A 24127-nucleotide genomic window follows, 5' to 3' on the forward strand; every position below is an offset into this window, starting at 1 on the left:
AATGCATTCTGGGAGCTATGGATAAGTTTCGTATGATGCACCCAGAATGCATTGCACCATGAAGCATATCACCATTGTTGAGATTCATATGCTGATTCTTGATGTCTGTTTGCGAATACAACTTTCAGTAGTCCAACATGTGTAAATGGGGTTTTAAAAATAATTTGATGTTCTGAATAAACTGTGCTGGATCTCTTGCTGTAGAATCACAACAATAAAACAAAATGAATGACATACTACCCGTACAAACCTTACACAAAATATCAGTGAGTTAAACCACTACATAACAATGCCTATATTCTTATCATCAATCGGCTTACAGCATCTGATTATATTTTCTCTTGCTGTTCTCACCATAACAAACAGACACAGCTGCCAGAGAAAAACTCATGTTAAAAAGTCAAGAGCCTGACTAAAGCACACACGGATCGCCACAATGGTAACATCAAATCAAACTATTACTTGCAAATAAGTAATCAACATCTAAACCTCTGTTAATTATCAATAAGAATTTCTGAAGACGTCTGACATAAATAAAGTCAGTCTGGTTAGTAATAAGTGAAGCTGGTAATGCTGTTTGTGGAGTTGTTTAATCAGATCTTGAGAGATTTAATGCATTTTATCTTCAGTTGATTTCATCCAAGGTTGTGGCTGGAAGTAGTTCTTGTGTTTCTCTTTCCTTCAGTGATTATGCTTGTTAACAGCAGGTGTTCATCATTAATGCACAATCATTATTCAATCACTTAATTATCTCATTACCTCCAACACTGATTCAGTGTTACATTAAACAGCCTGTACTGTGCACACTAAGCAGTGTTCATTTCATCTGGGCAAACCCATGTGGGGCCTACATGGAAACCGAGGACAAAACTGGCTGGGTCCCAGTTAGATAGCCCAGGTCAAACCCATTTGGGCCCCACATGGCTGTGTTGGCTGGGATGTGTATGTATACACATATACACATACTCTCTCTCTCTCTCTCTCTCTCTCTCTCTCTCTCTCTCTCTCTCACACACACAAACACACACACATTTGTGTGACTATCTTAGTGAGGATATTGCATAGACTTCCATTTGTTTAATATCATGTTAATGAAAATATCATTAACATGATATTAAACAAATGGAAGTCTATGCAATATCCTCACTAAGATAGTCACACAAATGTGTGTGTGTTTGGGTGTGAGAGAGAGAGATGGCCTAACCCAACCCCTATACCTAAACTTAACCATCACAGAAATATGTGTGAAACACTATGTTTTGTATGAATTATAATAATTTTTAAACTAGTGTGGTGCAGTAAAATGTTCCTCACTAATCAGTTGTCATAATTTTTGCAGTTATGGTGGGGACTTTCCATTTACTGTTATAGGTAGATAGTCTAACAAAGAGATTAGCAAACTGTATGAGGTTGTGACTCATTTGTGGTGTGGGTTGCAGAGTGGGAAAGGTGGGTTGCACATAGTCACTTAAGTAAAGCTAGTAAGCACTCTCCTCTGCTGAGATCTTGAGAGATCTGTTAGTGTTTAATGTTCTGTTGGGATAAAAAGTATTTCTGTTATCTGAGTTTTGTGGGTCTCCATTGTGCTGAAGAGTAGCGCCTGTGCTTCAGTCCAGAAGACCAAGAAACACTGATAATGTGCTGCATGTTGCTTTAATTAAAAGGCAGTAGCAGTATTACAGTGAATGTATAACTACTGTACATTTATGTATTCTTTTTTATTATTTTATTCAGTCAAGTTTTAGACATGCACAAAGTATGGATGCACAAATGAAGTCTCATGAAGCACTGTGGCTTTCTCCTGATTGTGCTGGAATAGAATCAAAGCTGCGAGAGTGTTGAGAACAGCGCCATCTGGTGTTTAGCAGAAAATAAAGCAGCCAAAACCCTGTAAAAATAAGCTTCGTCGGACGCAACATATATTCCATAGACAATTTCATGTTATGTGCACAAATAAAAGCCTAACAGTGTGTGTTTAATTTCTCTCTGTGATAAATTCATTTAAACATTAAGTTGTGGCAATTCAATGGCAGTATGAATATCAATATGATGTGATTAATAACGTATATGTAGCCTATGAATATGGCAAATATTGTATTTTCCTGAAATAATTTGTATTCTTTATATTAATTGTATGACTGGGTATTTAACCCTCAGTTTGTGTTCAAAACCCTATAACACTTGTGATGTTCCCAGACAAAAATGGCTGGCCTATAAAAAATAGCTTATACATAACTTTTTATGCTATATTATTATGCTATATTATCACCCAATATTGGATTCAATCTTTTTGTCAGCTTGTTTTCTTTCAATTAGGGCTATTCAATTCCAGTTTTGTATTTCTGTTTGCATCTGATTAATCATAGGCCTCATTTATCTGAGAGTAGGTATCTTTTTTTTTTGTAAAAAAAAAAAAACATTAATTATGAATAATTTTCACAATATTAAATAAAATATGAAAAAAATTGCACTGTTGATCACACTAGTCTACTTTAATGTTTCACCAGGTAGTTTGTTTTGAAAAAACTTCTATTTCGTACAAAATGTTATACTTGTAATGTTCCCGGTCCAAAATGTCCGGCCATTGAAAGTGAATGGGAGAGACTGAAAATAAGAGAAAAAATGACGTTTTCAGGAGCATTTTCATTATGTTCATGTACACATATGTGCATGCAAACATCGAGCCCTTGGACATGTGCACGTGTGGATACATGCATATACACGCACTACACACGCGCGCACACGCGCACACACACACACACACACACACACACACACACACACACACACACACATATATATACACACACACTACCCACACTCTACCCACTACCCACAACCCCCCTCCCCGTTACTTTTAACACACTGCTGGTGGTTCCCATATTTCCGAGCGGTGTTAATTTAACATTGGGGAATTTACTGTGCAGACATTGTTTTTGTGTGTCTATATAAAGGCATGCAGAGACGGTTCACTTGCTATTGAGAACTCAGGAAATGGACAGATGCCACACAGCCCAGCCAGCAATGACATGCGGGGCCCAGATGAGGGCTTCATGGGCGTCAAATGTGGGCCCCATTATGGGCTTGCACCCGGGATCCACATTGGGGCAAGCCGTGGAAGCCCAGACGTACTAAAAGTGGGACATGTCAGACCCATTTCGGCCCCACATGTCATTGCTGGCTGGGTGGTGACTAGCGTGACTTGAAATGTATTGAGTTACAATTACACTGTAAAAAATAAAATCGTAAAAACACGGTCAATGACTGTCAGCTGTGGCTGTCAAACAAAAACCGTAAAAATAAAGTAAAATATCCTAATTTAAATAAGTGCAAAATACTTTTACAGAAATCTTCATAAATCTTTTTTAACAGAAACACACAGTTAAAACACAGCTATTTCACATTTATTCTCTGATTTTTTTATTGAAAAATATGCAGTTAATTATATGCATGATTTGTTGTGACTATATGTCACTGCATCAGCAACTACACAGTTACTGTCAGTTAATTAAAGCAACATGCAGCATATCATCAGTGTTTCTTTGCTCATCCTGGACTGAAGCTCAGGCTCTACTCTTCAACACAATGGTGACACACAAAACACACCATACAGAAACACTTTAAATCCCAACAGAACATTAAACACTACCAGATCTCTCAGGATCTCAGCATCTTCACTTATTACAATCCAGACTTTATTTCTTTCATACTAACAATCTTATTGAGAATTAACAGAGGTTTAGAAGTTGAAGTTTTATTGAAAAGAATAAAGTTTGATGTCACCATGATGGAGATCAGTGTTTGCTTTAGTTGGGCTCTTGACCTTTTAGTTATTAACATTAATGTTTCTCTGGCTGCTTTAACTGTGTGTCTCTGATGCATATTTGCTATTGCAGGAATCCAAGAGAAAATCAGATCAGATGATGTTGGTCACTTTTTAGTGATAATAGTCATCATGTAGTGTCCTGCTTTATTAATACCACCTGAAGTGAAATATCTGATTATGTAATTAAATATTAGTTGTTCATTTTGCATTATAAAACTGCTATAGAAGATCCTGCAGGGCTGTGATATTCAGATTTTATGAAGTCATTATACATAAGATGTTTTGACAGGATCATATAGACTCACTCAGACATCAAGAATCAGCGTATGAATCGCAACAATGGTGACAATGAAAAAAAAATCTGACCTACTATAAAGTCACAAAAAGGCTTTGTTGGTTGTCACCATTGTTGAGATTCATATGTTGATTCTTGATGTCTCTATACTACTAAAAAAATGAACCAGCTCAAAACTTTTTCTGTACAATACATACATATATATATATGTATTTATTTAATTTCAGATTGTTATAATACTGATGCAACAATATGTCAAGGGTTGTGTGAAAAATTATGACATTATTGTAGACTTTGTATAAAACTAAACTCCATCTACATATTATGTAATCTAAGATAATATATTCAGAGATTTGACTGACACATCAGTGAATCAGATCATCATATGATGATTATAACACCATCAATGAATGGCCAAGATCATCTGATGGTTTCTCCTGCATTTATTGCTTAAACAAATGTGTATCAAATACACAGTTAAAGCAGCCAGAGAAACATTAAAATTAAACACTAAAAGGTCAAGAGCCCAACTAAAGCAAACACTGATCTCCATCATAGTGACATCAAACTTTATTCTTTTCAATAAAACTTCAACTTCTAAACCACTGTTAATTCTCAATAAGAATGTTAGTATGAAAGAAATAAAGTCTCGATTGTAATAGGTGAAGATGCTGAGATCCTGAGAGATCTGGTAGTGTTTAATGTTCTGTTGGGGTTTAAAGTGTTTCTGTATGGTGTGTTTCGTGTGTCACCATTGTGCTGAAGAGTAGAGCCTGAGCTTCAGTCCAGGATGAGCAGAGAAACATTGATGAAATGCTGCATGTTGCTTTAATTAACTGACAGTAACTGTGTAGTTGCTGATGCAGTGACGTATAGTCACAACAAATCATGCATATAATTAACTGCATGTTTTTCAGTAAAAAAAAATCAGAAAATAAATGTGAAATAACTGTGTTTTAACTGTGTGTTTCTGTTAAAAACGATTTATTTATTTATAAGTATTTTGCACTTATTTAAATTAGGATAATTTACTTTATTTTTACGTTTTTTGTTTGACAGCCGCAGCTGACAGTCATTGACCGTTTTTGTACGATTTTATTTTTTACAGTGTAATTGTAACTCAATACATTTCAAGTCACGCTAGTCACCACCCAGCCAGCAATGACATGTGGGGCCCAAATGGGTCTGACATGTCCCACTTTTAGTATGTCTGGGCTTCCACGGCTTGCCCCAATGTGGATCCCGGGTGCAAGCCCATAATGGGGCCCACATTTGCCGCCCATGAAGCCCTCATCTGGGCCCCGCATGTCATTGCTGGCTGGGAGAGAGCTACATCAAGGTTTGACTTTATTAATTAATAAGATACATGTTATTAGTTTGTTTTCAATCAATGTCTATATATTTTTTAAAGTTCAGTAAAATACTGCACACTAAAATTGTACTGTAGGTACAACCTTTTATAAAATAAACACATGTATAAAAACACAACAGGATCAACACATTTTACAAACTAAATAAATGTAAACTTATTACAGCTGTAATTTATAATATGAGGAACAGTCTAGTGTTAAATTTGAATTTACAAATTTATTTACATTTATTTATGATTTTAATATAATTTACAGAGTTAGGTGTTCTTCAAAATGTTAAAAAAATGTAACTTTTTTTATTTTATTTTTTATTTGCAAATGTATTATCAAAGGTCTGACTATACAATATATCGTCACCTTCCTAACATAATTGGCTAAATAATTTTCTAACAAAAATGATTTTTTTTGTAAGTCATTTGCATTTTTTTTTTTTTTTGGCATACTGGCCACCTCTGGTAAAATCGCCCACATCCTCGGTTGAATAGATCATGCAGTTCTACCCCTGTAGTGTAATGGCCTAGTCTAGAGCAGTGATTCTCAACCGGTGGGCCGCGGCCCTCTGGTGGGCCTCGGAGCGTCATCTGGTGGGCCGTATAGGCAGTGGTAGACTACCCCCAAATTCATTTTTATTTATTGTTTAATTTACAAATCTTGTTATTTTCTAATGATCTAATTGTTCTTATGAATTTATATGATCAAAAACACTAAAGTCAAGTCAAAATGCATTATCTAAAAGCAAATTTAGGTTTAAATATCACAACACCAATCATGTCAGATTGAATGTTTGTTCGATCAGACACAGTAACATTACGTTACTGTAATATCGTTAATCATTTTCTGAAAAGAAAAGCAGATGTGGGAGACAGACCTGTGCAGGGAAAAGCTTTGAAGTGTGTGGTTAGAAAATACGACGCTGAATACATTAAATTTGGTTTTATAAGGGCAGGTACTGAGGGAGTCGCACACGGACGAGAAGCGCAGCGCTGAGTCTACAACTCGAGGTATCGAATGTGCACTTTCTCAGTTTATGCACAGTAAAATCCCCGGTGTTAAATTTAACACCGCTCGGTGTTCATATGGGAACCACCAGCAGGGTGTTAAAAGTAACACTGATGCAGTGTTAGAGTTAATGAGGTAATTAAGTTATTAATTGAGTGATGATTGAGCATTGAAGACACCTGATGATAACAAGCAGAATCAATGAAGAAAAGAGAAACACAAGAACTACAACTGACTTCAGGAGATGAAATCAACTGAAGATAAAAGACGACATTAAGTATCTGAAGATCTTAGCAGAGGAGGATTAAACAACTCCACAAAGAGCATTATCAGCTTCACTTATTGTCAACTAGTTATAGAGAATGAACAGAGTTTTAGATGTTTATGTTTTATTGGAAATAATAGGTTTTGTGAAGTCACCATTATGGTGATCAGGGTTTCATTTAGTTGGGCAGTTTGACTCTTGGCTTTTTAATTAAGTTTGTGGTCTTTGTAACAGTGTTTACCAAAACACATAAATTGTTACAAAGGAAGCCAGAAACAAAGATGATCATATGATGTAATTTGAACCATCATGAATTTGAATGATTTCCTAATCTAATAGCTGAGCAAAAATGCTTATTTGTTATTAATAGTTGTAATGTTTTTTTATACCAACAGTAACTTTATTCCACAGGACAGACATATTAAATTGTGATTTTTAAAATACCTCATGGAGCAAATTATTTTAGACACATACAGACATCAAGAATTAGCATATGAATCTCAACAATGGTGACATGCTTCATACAGCAATGCATGCTGGGAACCACCATATTATAAAACTAAAGGCTCCCAACATGCATTGCAGCATGAAGCATGTCACCATTGTTGTGATTCATAAGCTGAATCTTGATGTTAGTGTGTGTCTGTCTTCGCGCTTTCTTTTCTAGCAATGTATAAAGAAATTAAAATTCAGAATGTTTTATTTTTGGAAAAAATAAAGTATTGATTAAAATATTATAGGTTAAAATCTGTTATTGATAAAGAAAGCTCTTTTGGTCAATGATGACATTTGTCAACCATTTTTCTTGATGATGATGATGATGATACATATCACCTGATCATCTTTGTTTATTGTTTCCTTTGCAACAAATTATGTGTTTTGGTAAACACTGTTACGAAAACAACAACTAACAAAAAATATGAAGTCAAACCACCCAACTAAAGGAAACACTGATCACCATAATGGTAACCACACATTTTCAATAAAACATAAACATCTAAAACTCTGTTCATTCTCAAAAAGAACTTCTGTAGATGAATGACAGAAATAAGGTCAAACTGGTTTGTAATAAGAGAGACTTCATGTCTTTTCAGTTGATTTCATCTAAAGCTGTGTCTTTAAGTCATTTGTAGTTCTTGTGTTTCTCTTTTCTTCAGTGATTCTGCTTGTTATCATCAGGTGTCTTCAATAATCAAACAATCATCACTCAATTAATAACTTAATTATCTAATTAACTCTAACACTGCTTCAGTGTTACTTTTAAAACCCTGCTGGTGGTTCCCATATGAACACCGATCGGTGTTAATTTAACACCGGGGAATTTACTGTGTACGAGCTCTATAATTTGTGAGTGACCTATGAGTTAATAATCTTGTAAACAAGAAAGTTATTCTTTGTGGCCAAGAGAATAACCTTCCTTGAGAGTTTATCAGAATAATCCTCCTTAAGAGTAGGCTAGATAAGAAAATCGCATGATTCGTTTGGCAGACAAACAAATTATTAGATGGGACATTCATTTTGTGGTCATTCACAAAATCCGATATATAGCCCATCTATATTCATAATTAATTGTAATTTGTTGTGGTTAATTATTTATATATAGAGATACAACTATATGGGCTTTGTATTCCCTTTTTAGGTGATTTAAAGTGTGTAAGTGATAACCAGTATTATCAGTTATTGATTATTAATAATTGATAGTTAATAATCAATAATTGTCCATTTCCCTCATTTGAGCTGGTGTCGTTAAATAATAATAAAAAAGAACTCCCGCACACTATTGTACTTGCAAAAATTTATGAAAAATATTAATTGGCATGGGGATTCCCATATTCCCATGCCAATAAATATTTTTCATACGTTTTTGCAAGTACGATAGTGTGCGGGAGTTCTTTGTTTTTTATTTGACTTGACCTACCTACATGGTCTTTTTTCCCCACACACCTATCACCTTCAGGCGTGCGATGGTGTTTGCGCTCTGATTTATAATAAATAATAATAAAAATTATGCCTTTTTTTTTAATCAAACTAAGTAATATAGTAACCAGCAGGAGAGCAGTGATGTGTGAACTGAATTTGGTGACAGTACAGTGCGTCACAGTGAAGCTACTGAATATGTTTAATAATATAAAATGTGCAGAAGGGTTTTGGGATTTGCACTTTACAGGTGGCCCCTTAATTGGACTTGTCTCTCATTCGTCTGGTTAAAGACAAATTAATATTATAAAGCTCGTTTCAAGGAGAATTGGGTTGTAGCTCATTGTCTAGGTCACTGTGATTGTATATAGGTGTCATTTGTGTTTTAACAACGTTTAGCTCAAAATATTGATCCGGGAAGTTTGAATAGCCAATGTGAATATTGCCAACTTCACTGAACTCCTTGAGTTAAACACTGACCGCATTTCTTTATATTTGAGTCCAAGTTCAAACACTATGAAACGCTTAATTAACGTACGGAGCTCTGAAACACTGCCAGCGGGACATTAAACAGGAAGTGTCAGTCCGAGCTCAAAACAGGGCTGCGTGCAGCCCCGACAAAACGTTGCACAACGTTTTTTAAACAGAAACGGTGATGCGTTTAACACACTGTTCTGATGACGCAAGAGTTGCAACTATGGCAGCTGAGAAGGCCATTCTTTGTGTTCTTTGTGAAGAATTTTCGGAGCCTGATGAAGTCGGTATAAATATGTGTTTAATACTACAAAATATGCCCGATGTTACAGTTACTGCACTTGCCGCCCAGAACAAAAGAGAACATCCCAATCGAGTGAAGGGATTTGTGGAAACTGAAATGGAAGCACACATCTTACCTAATTCAGACTAAAACACATCTATTTAGCCTCACATACTGACTTTATTTGTAGGTCATACTGTTTTAATACCCCGTATTTTCTTTCTCATTTTTAGGAAAAGCACTTAATTACCATTGTTTATTTCTATACCAAATGTCATACACTTGCAATGAAGCTAAAAAGATAAACAACTACATAATTATGTTGATATCCTATATTTTTACAATAAAACTTACGACAAACATGTCTTCTAATATCCTCAGTTGTTGCGTATACCGAGCTGCATTAAACACATTTGTAAATTACTTTCCTTGAACCCATTGTGCCAGTTCACTTTAATACCACGTGCTTTATATACATGTTGCTGCTGATTGGACTGCAGTTCTGACACACCCACCAAACAAGAGAAAACGTATCTCAAACCCCGTTGCACACCGGTGCGCGCCGTTTCCAGGAAACATGACGTTCAACCCGGAAACCGTAGCAAAACGTTGCGCACCGTTTTGAACTTGAACGTGCCCCAGGTTTTGTGTGGGAACGCAAATAACTTTGCGAGGGAACACAAAAGTTTCTCGAGGGAACGCAAAAGATTTGGAAAAAAAAAATCTCCCAACCTAATTTTTTTTCCACCACCACGTCCCTTTAGGGGCTCCGTAGACAATGAGACTTTTACAAGCTTTTCAAGATGGTAGTTGCATCAAGAAGAACAAAAATCTACTCTAAATCCAAGTTAGGTTCAGTTTTTTGTGTTTTCTCAGAAACCTGAAAAAATGACTTTTTTTGCAACTATTTTAGGAAGGCGATGATATGCAGATAAGAAAACACTTAACAATTTTATTGGGACTGTGGACTCACATTAACTCACATATCTAATGTGTCATAACTGTTGTCATATTGTCAAACATGTAAGATGATACATGTCAAATATTCTCGTCTCATATTTGAAACCTTCTGTTCTCATCAAACTCTTCCTGTTTCTTTCTTCCTGTGGCTTTCTGAAATGTACCACAGCGGTTTCATTAATGTCACGTGATTCACTACCCAGCTAACAGAGTTTTGTTATAAGAATGTTCTCCAAATATTCAGTGTTGGTTTTGGGAATGTAAAAAATGTCCAGTTTTTTTTTAAGTTAGAGGAACGTGTTTTAAAAGGTATGATGTTCCTCAAACGTTCTTTCAACTTCATTTTGATTAACAATTTAACATTAGGAACGTTGATTTCTAACATTCTGAGAACATACAAATGTCTAGTTCCCTGAATGTTCACAGAATGTTATTTGAAGGTTAGTATGATGTTCCTGAAACATTATTTCAATCATTCAAACACCTGCTGTGAACAAGCACTGAAATAAAGAAACAAACTACAACTTTATTCAGCCACAGCCTTAGTAACAGGAGATAAAAGACATTAACTCCCTGAAGATCTGATTAAACAACTCCACAAACAGCATTACCAGCTTCACTTATTAACCAGACTGACTTTATTTCTGTCACACGTCTACAGTTCTTAATGAGAACTAACAGAGGTTTAGATGTTGATGAATGATCGTTTCATTTGACGTTACCATTCGGTGATGAGAGTTTACTTTAGTTAGGCTCTAGATCATTGACGTTTGTCAAGATGCCATTTTTTAGTTATTGTAGGTGTTTTCAGAAAACATTTCTGCATTGATAAGTTAAATCAGATTAACATGACACCATTATGGTGATTAGTGTTTCCTTTAGTTGGGCAGTTTGATTCTTGGCTTTTAATGTGGATTTTCTGATCTGTTATAGTAGCTTTCTAGTAAACCTGAAGACATTAATTATCTGGTTCAGGCATGTTTAACCCTCTGGGGTCCTTCGGGTCCAAATGGACCCGAAGCGTTTAAATAAAAAAATGTTAAAAATCATAGCTTCATTGGAATGGTCCGAGATTTTGTGACTTTGTTGGTACTTGGTATATGAACACCCAAAAAAATTGGGGACAGGATTTGAATAGTCTAAGTGGTTGTAAAAAAAATAGTCACACTCAGGACCTTCGGGTCCAAATGGACCCGCCATAGGAAATGAATGGGAAATTGGCAAAAATGTGAAAATGCAGAGTTTTTTTGTGCGTACAATCTACAAATCAGCCACGATCCAGAAAAAAAGCACACAACAGTGAAGGGGTTAATCTATAAAACATCAAGAGTGCAAAACAGACACATCCACACACACACACACACACACACACACACAAACACACTTTTATACACTTACACACTAATAAATTCAGATTACAAAAATCTGTTTTGAATTTTTAAAAATCACAGCTTCATCGGAATTTTCCGAAACTTGGTGACTTTTATGGTATTAGGTATGTGAACACACAAAAAATATTGGGGTCATGATCCAAGCACGTCACACTTCTGCTCTTTGGTCAAAAATTACCCCCATAGGAAATGAATGGGAAATTGTCAAAAATATGAAAACACAGAATTTTTTTGTGCATACAATCTACAAATCAGCCAGGATGCAGAAAAAAAGGACTCAACGGTGAAGGGGTGAATCTCTAAAACATCAAGAGTTCAAAAAACACACACACACACACACACACATTTTTTTAATAAAAAAAAATAAAATAAAAAAATATATAAAAAATGTCTATTATATTCAATGGGAAAAAATGGGTCATAATTATTGAATAAATATTAATTAAAATCATAAAATTATCTCAAAACACCAAAAAAGAAAAGAAAAAATATTATAAAAAACAAGTAAAAAAAAAAAAAAAGATTTTTTATATATATATATTAATCCCGCCCTCCGGGTCCATTTGGACCCGAAGGTCCTGAGTGTGACTGTTAAACGAAGGACCCCAGAGGGTTAATTAGTGTTTGCATGTTGGGAGCCACCAAAGTATAAAGCCAGCATGCATTGTGGCATGAAACATGTCATCAGTGTTGATATTCAAATGCTGATTCTTGATGCCTGTGTGTCTAAATAAGAAAATTCCTACTTTAAAGGGATACTCCACCGTTTTTTCATATTAAACTATGTTATTCCCTTAACTAAGACGAGTTGATACATACCTCTCTCGTCTCAGTGCGTGCACTAAATCGCTCTGTCTTGCGGCGAAACTTTGTTAGCCCAGTTCATTCAATATGTGCCAAGCAGAGAAGCTACAAAACACCTCCATGTTTTCCCTATTTAAATACAGTTACTCGCGTAGTGCAACTCGACCTAGGACGGTGACACAAAACAAAACATTGCGCTTTTCTAAGCGTGTAAAATGGATAACTATATTGTATGGCGGAATACCATAGCAAGTGCTTGGAAGCACTTCGACTTCGGCGCAGTAATATCTTCACTCGTGAAAAATCCTCTCACCGGCCCCCGCTCCCTCTAGTGAAGATATTACTGCGCCGAAGTCGAAGTGCTTCCAAGCACTTGCTATGGTATTCCGCCATACAATATAGTTATCCATTTTACACGCTTAGAAAAGCGCAATGTTTTGTTTTGTGTCACCGTCCTAGGTCGAGTTACACTACGAGACGAGAGAGGTATGTATCAACTCGTCTTAGTTAAGGGAATAACATAGTTTAATATGAAAAAACGGTGGAGTATCCCTTTAAAATTCAAAATTCTGAACATTTGATCTGTTGCAAGAAAGTATTCGGTCAAGTCAAGTTCATTAATATAGCACTTTTAACAATATAGATTGTTTCAAAGCAGCTTTACAGTGATAATAGGAAATTAAAGTAACAGAGATAGTTTTGGCTTTACAGCAGCTCTAGAATAAAGTTATTGTCCAGCTAAAGTTAGCTTTGATTAATTCACTTCCGTCGCAACGATCATTAGTTATTATGACCGCCGCTAGCATAGCTAGCGAAAGCGGTCATATAGGGATTGTCAAAGGTTTTTTTTTTTTTGTCAATCTACTGAATTTTCCGTCAACGATACCAGGGACACCGAAACACCGGGGAACATGAAATTTGGTGGGCATGTAGCCCCACTAGACTTTTACGGAAAAATTTCGTTTGGTCCCCGGGGGCCACTCCCCCCCCCACGCTGGGCCCCCCCCCCAAACCCCAAAAATGCAGTTTTTCCTAAATAACTACCTGAACCGTGGCACCGAGGATGAAGAAATTTGCAAAGTATGTTGGTCTTAAGGGCCCACATCAACCTAGCCCATAATCGATTGTCAAAGTTTTTTAGTTTTTTTTTCCCGTCAATCTACTGAATTTTCCGTCAACGATACCAGGGACACCGAAACACCGGGGAACATGAAATTTGGTGGGCATGTAGCCCCACTAGACTTTTACGGAAAATTTTCGTTTGGTCCCTGGGGGCCACTCTCCCTCCGCGCTGGGCCCCCCCAAACCCCAAAAATGCAGTTTTTCCTAAATAACTACTTGAACCGTGGAACCGAGGATGAAGAAATTTTTATGGTATGTTGGTCTTAAGGGCCCACATCAACCTAGCCCATAATCACTCATTTGTGATTTGCGCCCCTCCCATAAAAAATGAAAATGCAATATTATTCTGCTTTAATCGCCCCTATCTTCAGTTGAGATGTTCAGAACTGCACCATATTTAATGTGTATGATTAACTTGACATCCTCTGGGGGTATCCTCTGCTAAGTTTCGTAGAATTTCATCCATGGGGGGGTATAAAATAAATTCATTTATGTGCACATTTAGTGACTGTACACTCATCGGCCTGTAGATGGTGCTGTTGAGCGAAGGGTTGCTGGTTTAGGATGATACTGTCACACACACACATGCAGGAATACAAACAAACGCAAGCATGCACACACACTGACATCCACACGCACAGACACACACCCATACACACACATACAAATCCACATGCACAGACACACACACACAAACACACATGCGCACACACAAACACACACACATACACACACACACACACACATACAAATCCACATGCACAGACACACACACACAAACACACATGCGCACACACAAACACACACACATACACACACACACACACACAGACAGACATGCACATACTACTACTTTTTTTAGGTATATACATAAACACGCAATACAGCCAAATTGCTCCACGTCATTTATTTTTGTGGAAAGCCAGTGCAGGCCTGAGCGGCGGTCATATTTTGTACCGCCATGCGGTACATCTAGTTAACCTAGGGGCCGCTAACACCCTTACAGTTTTTGCCTATTGCTTACACACGTTTTGCTAAATTTGGCTCATTGTGTCAAAACTCTACACACAAGCAAATAAGACACAACACTAGGAAATAAACCATTCACATCTATGTCAAATTGAAACTCTGCTATCAAAACCTAACAATCCTTTGTCAAAATGTCACTCTGATGACAAAATGATATCCACTTGCATCATATGAATACACTTTCAGATCAGCAGCAACACACTAGTCTACTTTATATAAAAAACTGCAGTCTTTTGTTTTCAATGTTTTTATTCAGTTCCACAGAGGGCATGTTTTCACAACAACCAAAAAATGAAATACTGTTTTCAAAATCATTACATTAGTATATTTTACAGTACAGTAAATTCAGTTAAATCAAAAATAAAAACAAACAATACACTACTGTAAACACAGAAAAACACAATTGTGCGCAAGTGGGCTTATGGATCCTGCCGTCTGTTGGGGTCTGGCCACAGGATCTCATCAACATCACAAGCAATGTCTTCTCTCGCTAAGCATCGGGGAAAATATCCCCTTGTGTGTCGAATCCATCCCTGGATTGACCTCACCTCAATGTCTCCGCAGGCCTGTTCCATTGCCTGCAGAGGAGGCATACGGGCATGTGGTTGGCAATCTCCAAGCGTAAAAAAATTCCTCTATAGGATTTAGAAATGGCGAGTAAGGGGGCAAGTACAGAACTTCAAATTGATCATGGTTGGTGAACCAGTTCTGGACCAGAGCAGCCCGAAGGAAACTAACATTATCCCAGATAACAACAAACCTGGGCTGCTCTGGTCCATCCTGTACAACTGTATCATGAAGTGCATCTAGAAATGTGATTATGTGTTGCGCATTATAGGGACCCAGTTTGGCATGATGGTGCAGTAGCCCTCAAAGACTTATGGCAGCACACAGTGTGATGTTTCCCCCGCGCTGCCCCAGGACGTGCAAAATTGCCCTTTGGCCAATTATATTACGTCCCCGTCGTCTGTTTTTGCTAAGATTGAATCCAGCCTCGTCAATGTAAATACATTCATGCGGCTGTTCAGCTCCATCCATGTCCAAGATTCTCTGTAACAAAAAATACATATTGTGGATGGCTTTACTCAAAGCACACACCTACACTACTACAGAACCGACCCACCCCACCAGACAGGTTCCTGTGTAGCTTTCTGAATGTATCTATGTGGTACTAATCCAGTGGTACATATTCATCTGTTACTGGACTGCACCCATTCTTTATTGTAAATGTAAAGGACTGAAACACTTACTTGTACATATTCATGTCGAAGTTCTTTGACCCTGACACTGTTCCTCTCAAATGGGACCCTGTACAGTTGCTTCATGGTCATGTTGTGCTTTACCAAGATCCGTCTGATAGTTGTGATGCTTACTCGATTTATGTTGTTGAATACTTGCCTATCTGCAAGTATTTGTTGCTGTAGCTGGTGGAGACGGATTGCATTGTTTGCTCTGACTAGGTTCACTATGGCAAGTTCCTGCTGTTGGGTGAACAGGCGTTGGCGTCCCCTCCAGTAGGTCTTCTAGCCATTCTGTAGAAAAATGCAACCACAAGTTGTTCTCGTCTGCTTCTTTTTTACAGTACTGTGTATACTGAACTTTACTGTATTTACCATACATAGTACTGAAACATCTCAACACGTTATCACGGTATGTTTCACAAAACTACCACTTTTGTTAAAAAAGGAGCATTAGCCACCCTGGAATACAATACATGTGATACAGTAATGTGATTTGGTACAGTACTGTAAATACTCTAGATACAGTCTGAGTAGAGTAGAGAGTTGAAGACATACCTGTTTTCCAGTCGGAATGTCCTTATTATGGATGCAACTGTGAAGCGGCTTAAATTAGGATGGACTCTCTGCCCAGCTTCCCTCATAGTCAGGCCATGGTTTATGACATGGTCCACCAAAGTTGCCCTTATGTCATCCGAAATAATGGTCCTTGCGTGGCCTCTTTGACCACGTCCTCCTCTCTCTCTCTGTCCTCCTCTCTCTCTCTGTCCTCCTCTTCCTCTGCCTCTGCCTCTGCCTCTTGCTCTCCTTGCCTCCATGCTTGCAAAGTTCTCAAATGGCTTAACTGAGGCCTTTTTTCTAGCTGGCTGATTGGTGTTCAGTTTTGTAAGTAAGTGTTTTCAGGTGTGTGTCTATGTCTTTTCAATTAACCATTGTGTGTTGTATTTTGAATAGATGTGTTTTCCCAATGGTACCCGGAGATTTCATTTTTGAACTAAGTGTCTTATGTATGAAATAGTGTGTAGTGTCTAGGAGCAAGTGTGTTGCAGAAAGGAGCAAGTGTGTTACAGAATTGCAACTAAAGTGCAAAGCAGCGCTTTTGTTTAAGGTATGGTTACACTTTGTTTAAGGTATAGTAACAACAACTTCAAGTTATGCTACTTTGGTTTAAGCATGTGTCTATAGTGTTCAAGCAATGGGCAAAAACTGTAATGTGTTCAGGCTGTTTATTTGCACAAGACAGTGCCTGGTGGGTCGAGAATGCGAACCATGAAATAGGTTCCAAGGTGCAAGCCTTAAAAAATTTTGAGAAAAAAAAAAGTTATCTCTGTGCAAACTTCTAAAACATGAACCTGTGAGAACGCTGACAGCGTGCACATGCGCATCACGTGTTCAGTCTATAGGTATGCGCGTTTGAATATATATGTGTGCAGGCGTGTAGTCCTTCTTTACAAACCAACCCTCAACAAACTACTTGTCTGGCCTTAAAAATGTATAATACAGATTTATTTTTCGCTTCCACATAGCCACATGACCCGGAATTATCCCAACAACGTTTTATCTGTAGAGAGGTAAAGGGAAAGGAAAGAGGCCTTCACAGGGGAGAGACTAGTTGACACTTCAGGACTGTGTTGTCGTCGTGTCCAGGCGCAGATCACAGGAAGTTTAGACGGTAATGTTTTATGGAATCTTTCGTTTCAAGTCACCATTATGGTGGTTAGTGTTTACTTTAGTTGGGCTCTTGGCCCTTTTTATTTTTTAATGTTAGTTTTTCTCTGATTGTTTCAACATTGTGTTTAAAATGCACATTTGTTACTGCAATAGAAAACATGACCTGCTCACAATATGTTTTGATTATGACATTATCAGCATGTAGTGACCTCGTGTCATTCAAAGTCTGAATCTTTGACTTTATGCTTGATGTCTCATTTTAGTATTGGTGATTGCAGTCCTGAGATTGTACAGTTTGAGATCTACCATATGAATAATTTTGAAAGTATTTTATGCACAGAAACTTCTGTGTTTAGACACACAGATATCAAGAATCAGCATATGAATCTCAACGATGGTGACAATAATCAAACTAGTGACAAACAGATCAACTATGAACATCACAAAACAAGCTACTAAAGTCATAACAAAACAATAGCAAAATAAAAGCAAACAGGAAAAACCAATGAAAATTACAGGACAATTAAGCTGCATAATTTATTCATGCTGCAATGCATGATGTCAGCCATTGATGCGTTCTGATTGGTGGCTCCCATTTTGCACTGCAACATGAAGCATTTGTGTGATTGTCACCATTGTTGAGATTCATATGTAGATTCTTTATGTCTGTGTGTGATTCTGTCTGTTCTGCATTTATGTAATCAAAAATACAGTAAAAAATGTAATATTACAATTTAATATAGGCTGTTATCTGTGTCATAAATGTATTCATGTGATCAAAGCTGAATTTTTGGCATCATTACTCCAGTCATGATGATAATTCATTTTAATATGCTGATTTGTTGCTCAGGAAACATTTCTTATTATTATCAATGTTGAAAACAGTTTCATATTTTTGTGGAAACAATGTTACATTTTATGCAGAATTATTTGCTGAACAAAGTTGAAAGAACAGCAATTATATGAAGTAGATTTTTTTTTAACAGTGTAAAACCCTTGACTGTCACTTTTGATCAATTTAGTGCATCGATCCTTGTTGAATAAAAATATTAATTTCATTTAAAAGAATATTACTGAGGTCAACATTTTGAACCGTTATGTACACTTTTGGTTTGTTTATTGCGAAATAACTCCCGATTGTTTCTCTGTCATCTAAGCAAGGCTTCGTTTCCCAAACGTGCCTGTGAGCTCAGTGAAGCACCAGCATCGAACGCTCTTCTGTGATTGTTTGGTTTCGTCTTTTATCCAGATGACTAGGAGAAAAAGTTCTATCCTACACAATTATCCGCTAACATTCGCTTATTTTTGCACCTAGAAGCTTATTTAACGCACTGAGTTGCGTGCTAAATTAATAAAAAAATTACTGGTAAAAAAACCCAAACATTTGGATATATATTTTTTGTGAGGATCGATCTTTTTCGATACCACGTCAGTATCGAAAGTATCGATACTTCAGGATCGATTCGCCCACCCCTAGTGTGATTTTAAAACCTTCAGATTATTAAAGTACTGCAGGAAGTAGCTACTGTAATGGGAATTTAATAAAGCATTTGTATAATCAGTTTATAATGCTGGGTGAGATCAGTGAGTCAGGCCACTACAGGATTGTAATTTCATCATCTAAATGTAACCCCTAGGGGGCGCTCACACCGAAATTTGTAAAGGTAGACTAGAAGCCCCAAAAACCCACGCTCCCTTCTTAGATATTGAGGCAGGTGGTATCCAATGAAGGAAAGGACATGGGACTGATGTACTCAATTATAAATTTATTAAACAATCAATATAATAATTGGCAGTAAAAATAGACAAATATTCCCTCCAGGTAACAGTAAGCAACTTTACAATAAATAGATCACAGTGAGTTAAAGCATCATAGTGCATGGATACAAGATATAAAGTCTAACAATATCAAATCTACAGTGCATAAAGTCTACTAAATAAGTACTGCTCACAAAACACTCAAACACTGCAAGAAATACTCCAAACCAATACTACCATACAGACACACACAACACAGCATTTCACACTTCACTAGTGAACATTACATTACAAAATGGATACTGTTTCCAAGTGGAATATTGCACAATGCCCATAGGCCGAATGTTAGAATGGCTTAAGCCCAACTAGATCCAAGTCATCACTGGTAGTAGCCGCTCCTCAGGACGCACACATGCACACACAAAAATACAAAATAAAACAATGATTAAGCTCAGGAAAAACAGTGGCTAGTGACCAACGTGGGCAATCCTCCTATAAATCACAAGTAAAGATGGTTTATGATGCTATAACAATTTAAAATAACTGATTAGAAAATTAAGGCAAAAAGCTGGATAAAACTTACATTTTTCTCTGCATCAAAGTCGAATGCCCCATAGCAATTTAATTAAACGATGTGGATGACTGAAAGCTGTGCACACTCTCTATTGTTGCTTCTATTCATACATATTAACAAAACAGGAAACAATCAGCACTAACAATTATACATTTTATCTAAAAGGGAAAAAAAGGTCAGCGTTACTTACGTTGCTGCAACACCTGCGTAAGATCACTACGCTAGTTCTGTAAGCTCTTTACAGCTGGTACCATTTACTGGACACCATAAATGCAGACACCAGCCCGAGCTACAAAACAAACAAAGAGCTGTGTTAAGCGGCTCAATGAATTAAATATCAACAACAAACCGGCATGAACTTCCAGCACGACTTGCGTTACTTACATTGCTGCAACACCTGCGTCCAATCACTTGCTATTGTGAAAGCAAGTCTCTATAAGATAGTCACTGCTGGTTCCATTTACTGAACACCATAAAAGCATCTGCCAGACCGAGCTCCTCCCGTTTGCACAACTGATACACAATAAGACTCACCCTTCAACTCACACCGCATGTTTTTCCTGTTCATATCTCCCCACATTTAAAGGGACACGTCACTTACGCCACCTGATCCCAATAATCAGCAAACCTTAAAGGTACACTTCCCAAACTCACCACCTGACCCACTACATAAACATAACCATCATGACCTGGACGGTGTTTCCCAAAAGCATCTTAAGCCTAACTTGGCTCAAATTAGGTTTCAGATGCTTTTGGGAAACGCAGCCCAGGTCATAGTTTCTCTATCCACACCAAACGTGCTTTATAAACACAGAGTCAGAGTAACCAGAGAAAAACTACTATTAAAAAGTAAAGGGTCAAGAGCCCAACTAAGGCAAACACTGATCACAATAACGGCGACCAATGAGAAACTCAAACTCTTCTGTCTGGAGGACAAACAGTCCGTGTGTTTAGTGTGCAGCAGAGTTGTATAGTCCAGGGGTCAGAAAGTAGAAGTCCTGCCATAGTTTATTCCACCCATGAACTCAGTCAGCTGATTTCACTAATTAGTTCTCTCTCCTTTCTGAATTAGCAAATCCAGGTGATTGGAACAAAATACTGAAGAGGACTTTTACTTTCTGAACCTGGACTTTACACCTCTGACTACATGTCAGCCAAGAGTAAAGAAATAAACCAGAACTGGACCTTATCTGAGCCACAAAATCTGTGTATATTAAATATGGATTCATCTCAGCCTTAATAAGCCTGTTAACAAGCAGAATCACTGAAGGAAAGAAGAGAACAGAAAAAGAGATGAGCAGAAACACAAGAACTACAACTGACTTCAGACACAGCCTTAGATTAAATCCACTGAAGAGAAAAGAAGACATTAAATCTGTGAAGATCTCAGCAGAGGAGGATTAAACAACTCCACAAACAGCATTACCAGCTTCACTTATTACTAACCAGACTGACTTTATTTCTGTCAGACGTCTACAGAAGTTCTTATTGAGAATTAACAGAGGTTTAACTCTAACGTGTTTCATTTGAGGTCACCATAACAGTGACTAGTGTTTCCATTAGTTGGGTTCTTAACTCTGATTATATCTTTGCCTTTTCTGGCAAGTTGTGACAGTGTGTTTGTTAAACACATTTGCAGCAGCAAAGAAAGCTAAAGTGAACTCGATCTCAATCAGGTGATGATGGTTAAAAATCATCATGAAGTATCCTGCTCTACTGATGCTTTTCGAATCCAACAATTGTGTTCCATTAATATTTACATATTACAAACCCTGTGTTACTGTAGAATGAGATCGATAAATATTATATTAATTACACATCCATATTTTTTTCAAAACACAAACCCTGTATTAGTAAAGCATGAGATACAGTAGTACTATAAGAATCAGTTAGAAGAATTTTATATACTTGAGCATTAAACGTTAATCTACTATGACAAACATCAATAATCAGCGTATTAATCTCAACAATGGTGACAATCAAAAGTACCTTGCTGCAATGCATGCTGGGTACCAGCATAGTACAAAACCCCCAGCATGCATTGCAACATGAATAAATTATGCAGCTGAATTGTCCTATTATTTTGTTTAATTTTAAATATTTGCTTTTATTTTTTGCTGTTGTTTTTTTAGTGACATTTAGTAGCTTTTTTGTAATGTTCAGAATTGATCAGTTTACCTGAATATTTTTGATTGTCACCATTGTTGAGACACATACGCTGATTGTTGATAAGTGTGTCACATAATAGGTAAAAAAAAAGTTTGTTAAAATATTTCACCTGATAGGTATAATTCAGCTTGATCTCATGCTGCAGTAACACAGGGTTTATGATATTAATATATTATTTGTACAAAACAATTTTATCATATAAATTTCATCAGTGATTCAAGCAATAGCATCATGATAACAAAACCATCAACAGGTTACAATCATCACCTGCCTTGATTAAAGTTAGCTTTCTTTGCTGCTGCAAATGTGTTTGACAAACACACTGTCACAGCAGCCAAAAAAGACAATAAACATAATAAGAGTTAAGAGCCCAACTAATGGAAACGCTAATCACTGTTATGGTAACTTCAAATTAAACATCTCAATAAGGAGTTCTAACAGAAATAAAGTCAGTCTGGTTAGTAATAAGTGAAGCTGGTAATGCTGTTTGTGGAGTTGTTTAATCCTCCTCTGCTGAGATCTTCACAGATTTAATGTCTTCTTTTCTCTTCAGTGGATTTCATCTAAGGCTGTCTCTGAAGTCAGTTGTAGTTCTTGTGTTTCTGCTCGTCTCTTTTTCTGTTCTTTTCAGAGGTGTAAAGTCCAGGTTCAGAAAGTAAAAGTCCTGCTCAGAATTTTGTTCCAATCACCTGGATTTGCTAATTAGCAGTTTTTCAGCCAGGAGATAGAAATCAGAGTTCATGGGTGGAATAAACATATGGCAGGACTTCTACTTTCTGACCCCTGGACTATACAACTCTGGTGTGCAGAGATTCACAGAAACATTAATCACACATTTGGGCCCATCGGTGAAGTTGTGCCATTATATAAGGTAAGACGGATTTAAATATAGAGTTGCTCAGAGGCACTGTCGCCTCACGGCAAGAAGGTCGAGTTTCGGTGGAGCCAGTGTGTGTGTAGTTTGCATGTTCTAGGCTCCCTGTTCCTGCGTTGGGTAGATTAATTACAGAACACATTATAAAAATCTCTGGTATCTTATAGATTTTCTGTTGGAATTCTAGAGGGAGCTGAATACAGCACTGAAGTCCTTACAAGAGCAACTTAAACACAATGAAAACATTAAAGAAGAGCTTGAGAAAACAGTTCAACATATCAAGGTGAGGATTGATATATAAAAATGATTGATTCTTTTGATATATGTACAAGGATTAGAACAGATGAAGTGTTTGTGACATAATTACATGTTCCTTTATTGACTGAAAAGTTACAGTTGTGGTACTAACCCACATTTTCCCACTCACTCTTCATGCTGCTCCAGAATCAGTTGCGTCTATGAGATGATTGAAGTGAATGTGATTTGGTTTCAGTCTCAAGCTGAGCGCACAGAGTGTCAGATTAAACAGCAGTTTGAGAAGCTTCATCAGTTCCTCAGAGATGAAGAAGAAGCTACAATCACTGCACTGAGGGAGGAAGAGGAGCAGAAGAAGCAGATGATGAAGGAGAAGCTGGAGGAGATGAACACACACATCTCAGATCTTTCATACACAATCAAAGACATGGAGGAAATGATGAAAGCCAATGACGTCTGCTTTCTGAAGGTCTGATTTCACATCAGTGATTGATTGATTGATTGATTGATTGATTGATTGATTGATTGAGTTCTTGGTGATAAATGGTGTGTTTGTTCTGCAGGAGTTTCCAGGCTCAATGGAAAGGTGAGTGATCTGCTGGTGTCTCTGGTCTCTCTGGTTCTTATCCAAAGCCACTGCAGTTCTGAATCCTGAATGTTCTTCCAGAGTCCAGATCTCACAGCCGCATCCACACATGGCTTCTGGAGCTTTGATTCATGTGTCACGATACTTGGACAACCTGCCTTTCAGAGTCTGGAAGAAGATGCAGGACATCATCCAAAACAGTGAGTCTGGAGAAGATCTGTGCTGTTACACACTGAAAATCATGTATGAGGGAAGATTTTAGCATGA

General features: G+C 37.2%; 1 protein-coding gene across 1 annotated transcript in view; it reads left to right on the forward strand.

The window, feature by feature from the left end:
• The window catches only part of LOC308695541 (uncharacterized protein), a gene marked incomplete at both ends in the record, with an annotated part of 375246 nt that overhangs the window by 346977 nt on the left and 4142 nt on the right, over nucleotides 1–24127 (forward strand). Inside the window, 6 exons of the mRNA XM_081373717.1 lie at nucleotides 1440–1449; nucleotides 2955–3146; nucleotides 23207–23302; nucleotides 23513–23743; nucleotides 23838–23860; nucleotides 23942–24060. Coding sequence (XP_081229843.1) covers nucleotides 1440–1449; nucleotides 2955–3146; nucleotides 23207–23302; nucleotides 23513–23743; nucleotides 23838–23860; nucleotides 23942–24060 — 671 coding nt within the window. The remainder of the gene's footprint in view (nucleotides 1–1439; nucleotides 1450–2954; nucleotides 3147–23206; nucleotides 23303–23512; nucleotides 23744–23837; nucleotides 23861–23941; nucleotides 24061–24127) is intronic.

The sequence above is a fragment of the Scardinius erythrophthalmus genome, assembly GCF_964197995.2.
Source record: "Scardinius erythrophthalmus genome assembly, chromosome: 1".
NCBI lineage: Eukaryota > Metazoa > Chordata > Actinopteri > Cypriniformes > Leuciscidae > Scardinius > Scardinius erythrophthalmus.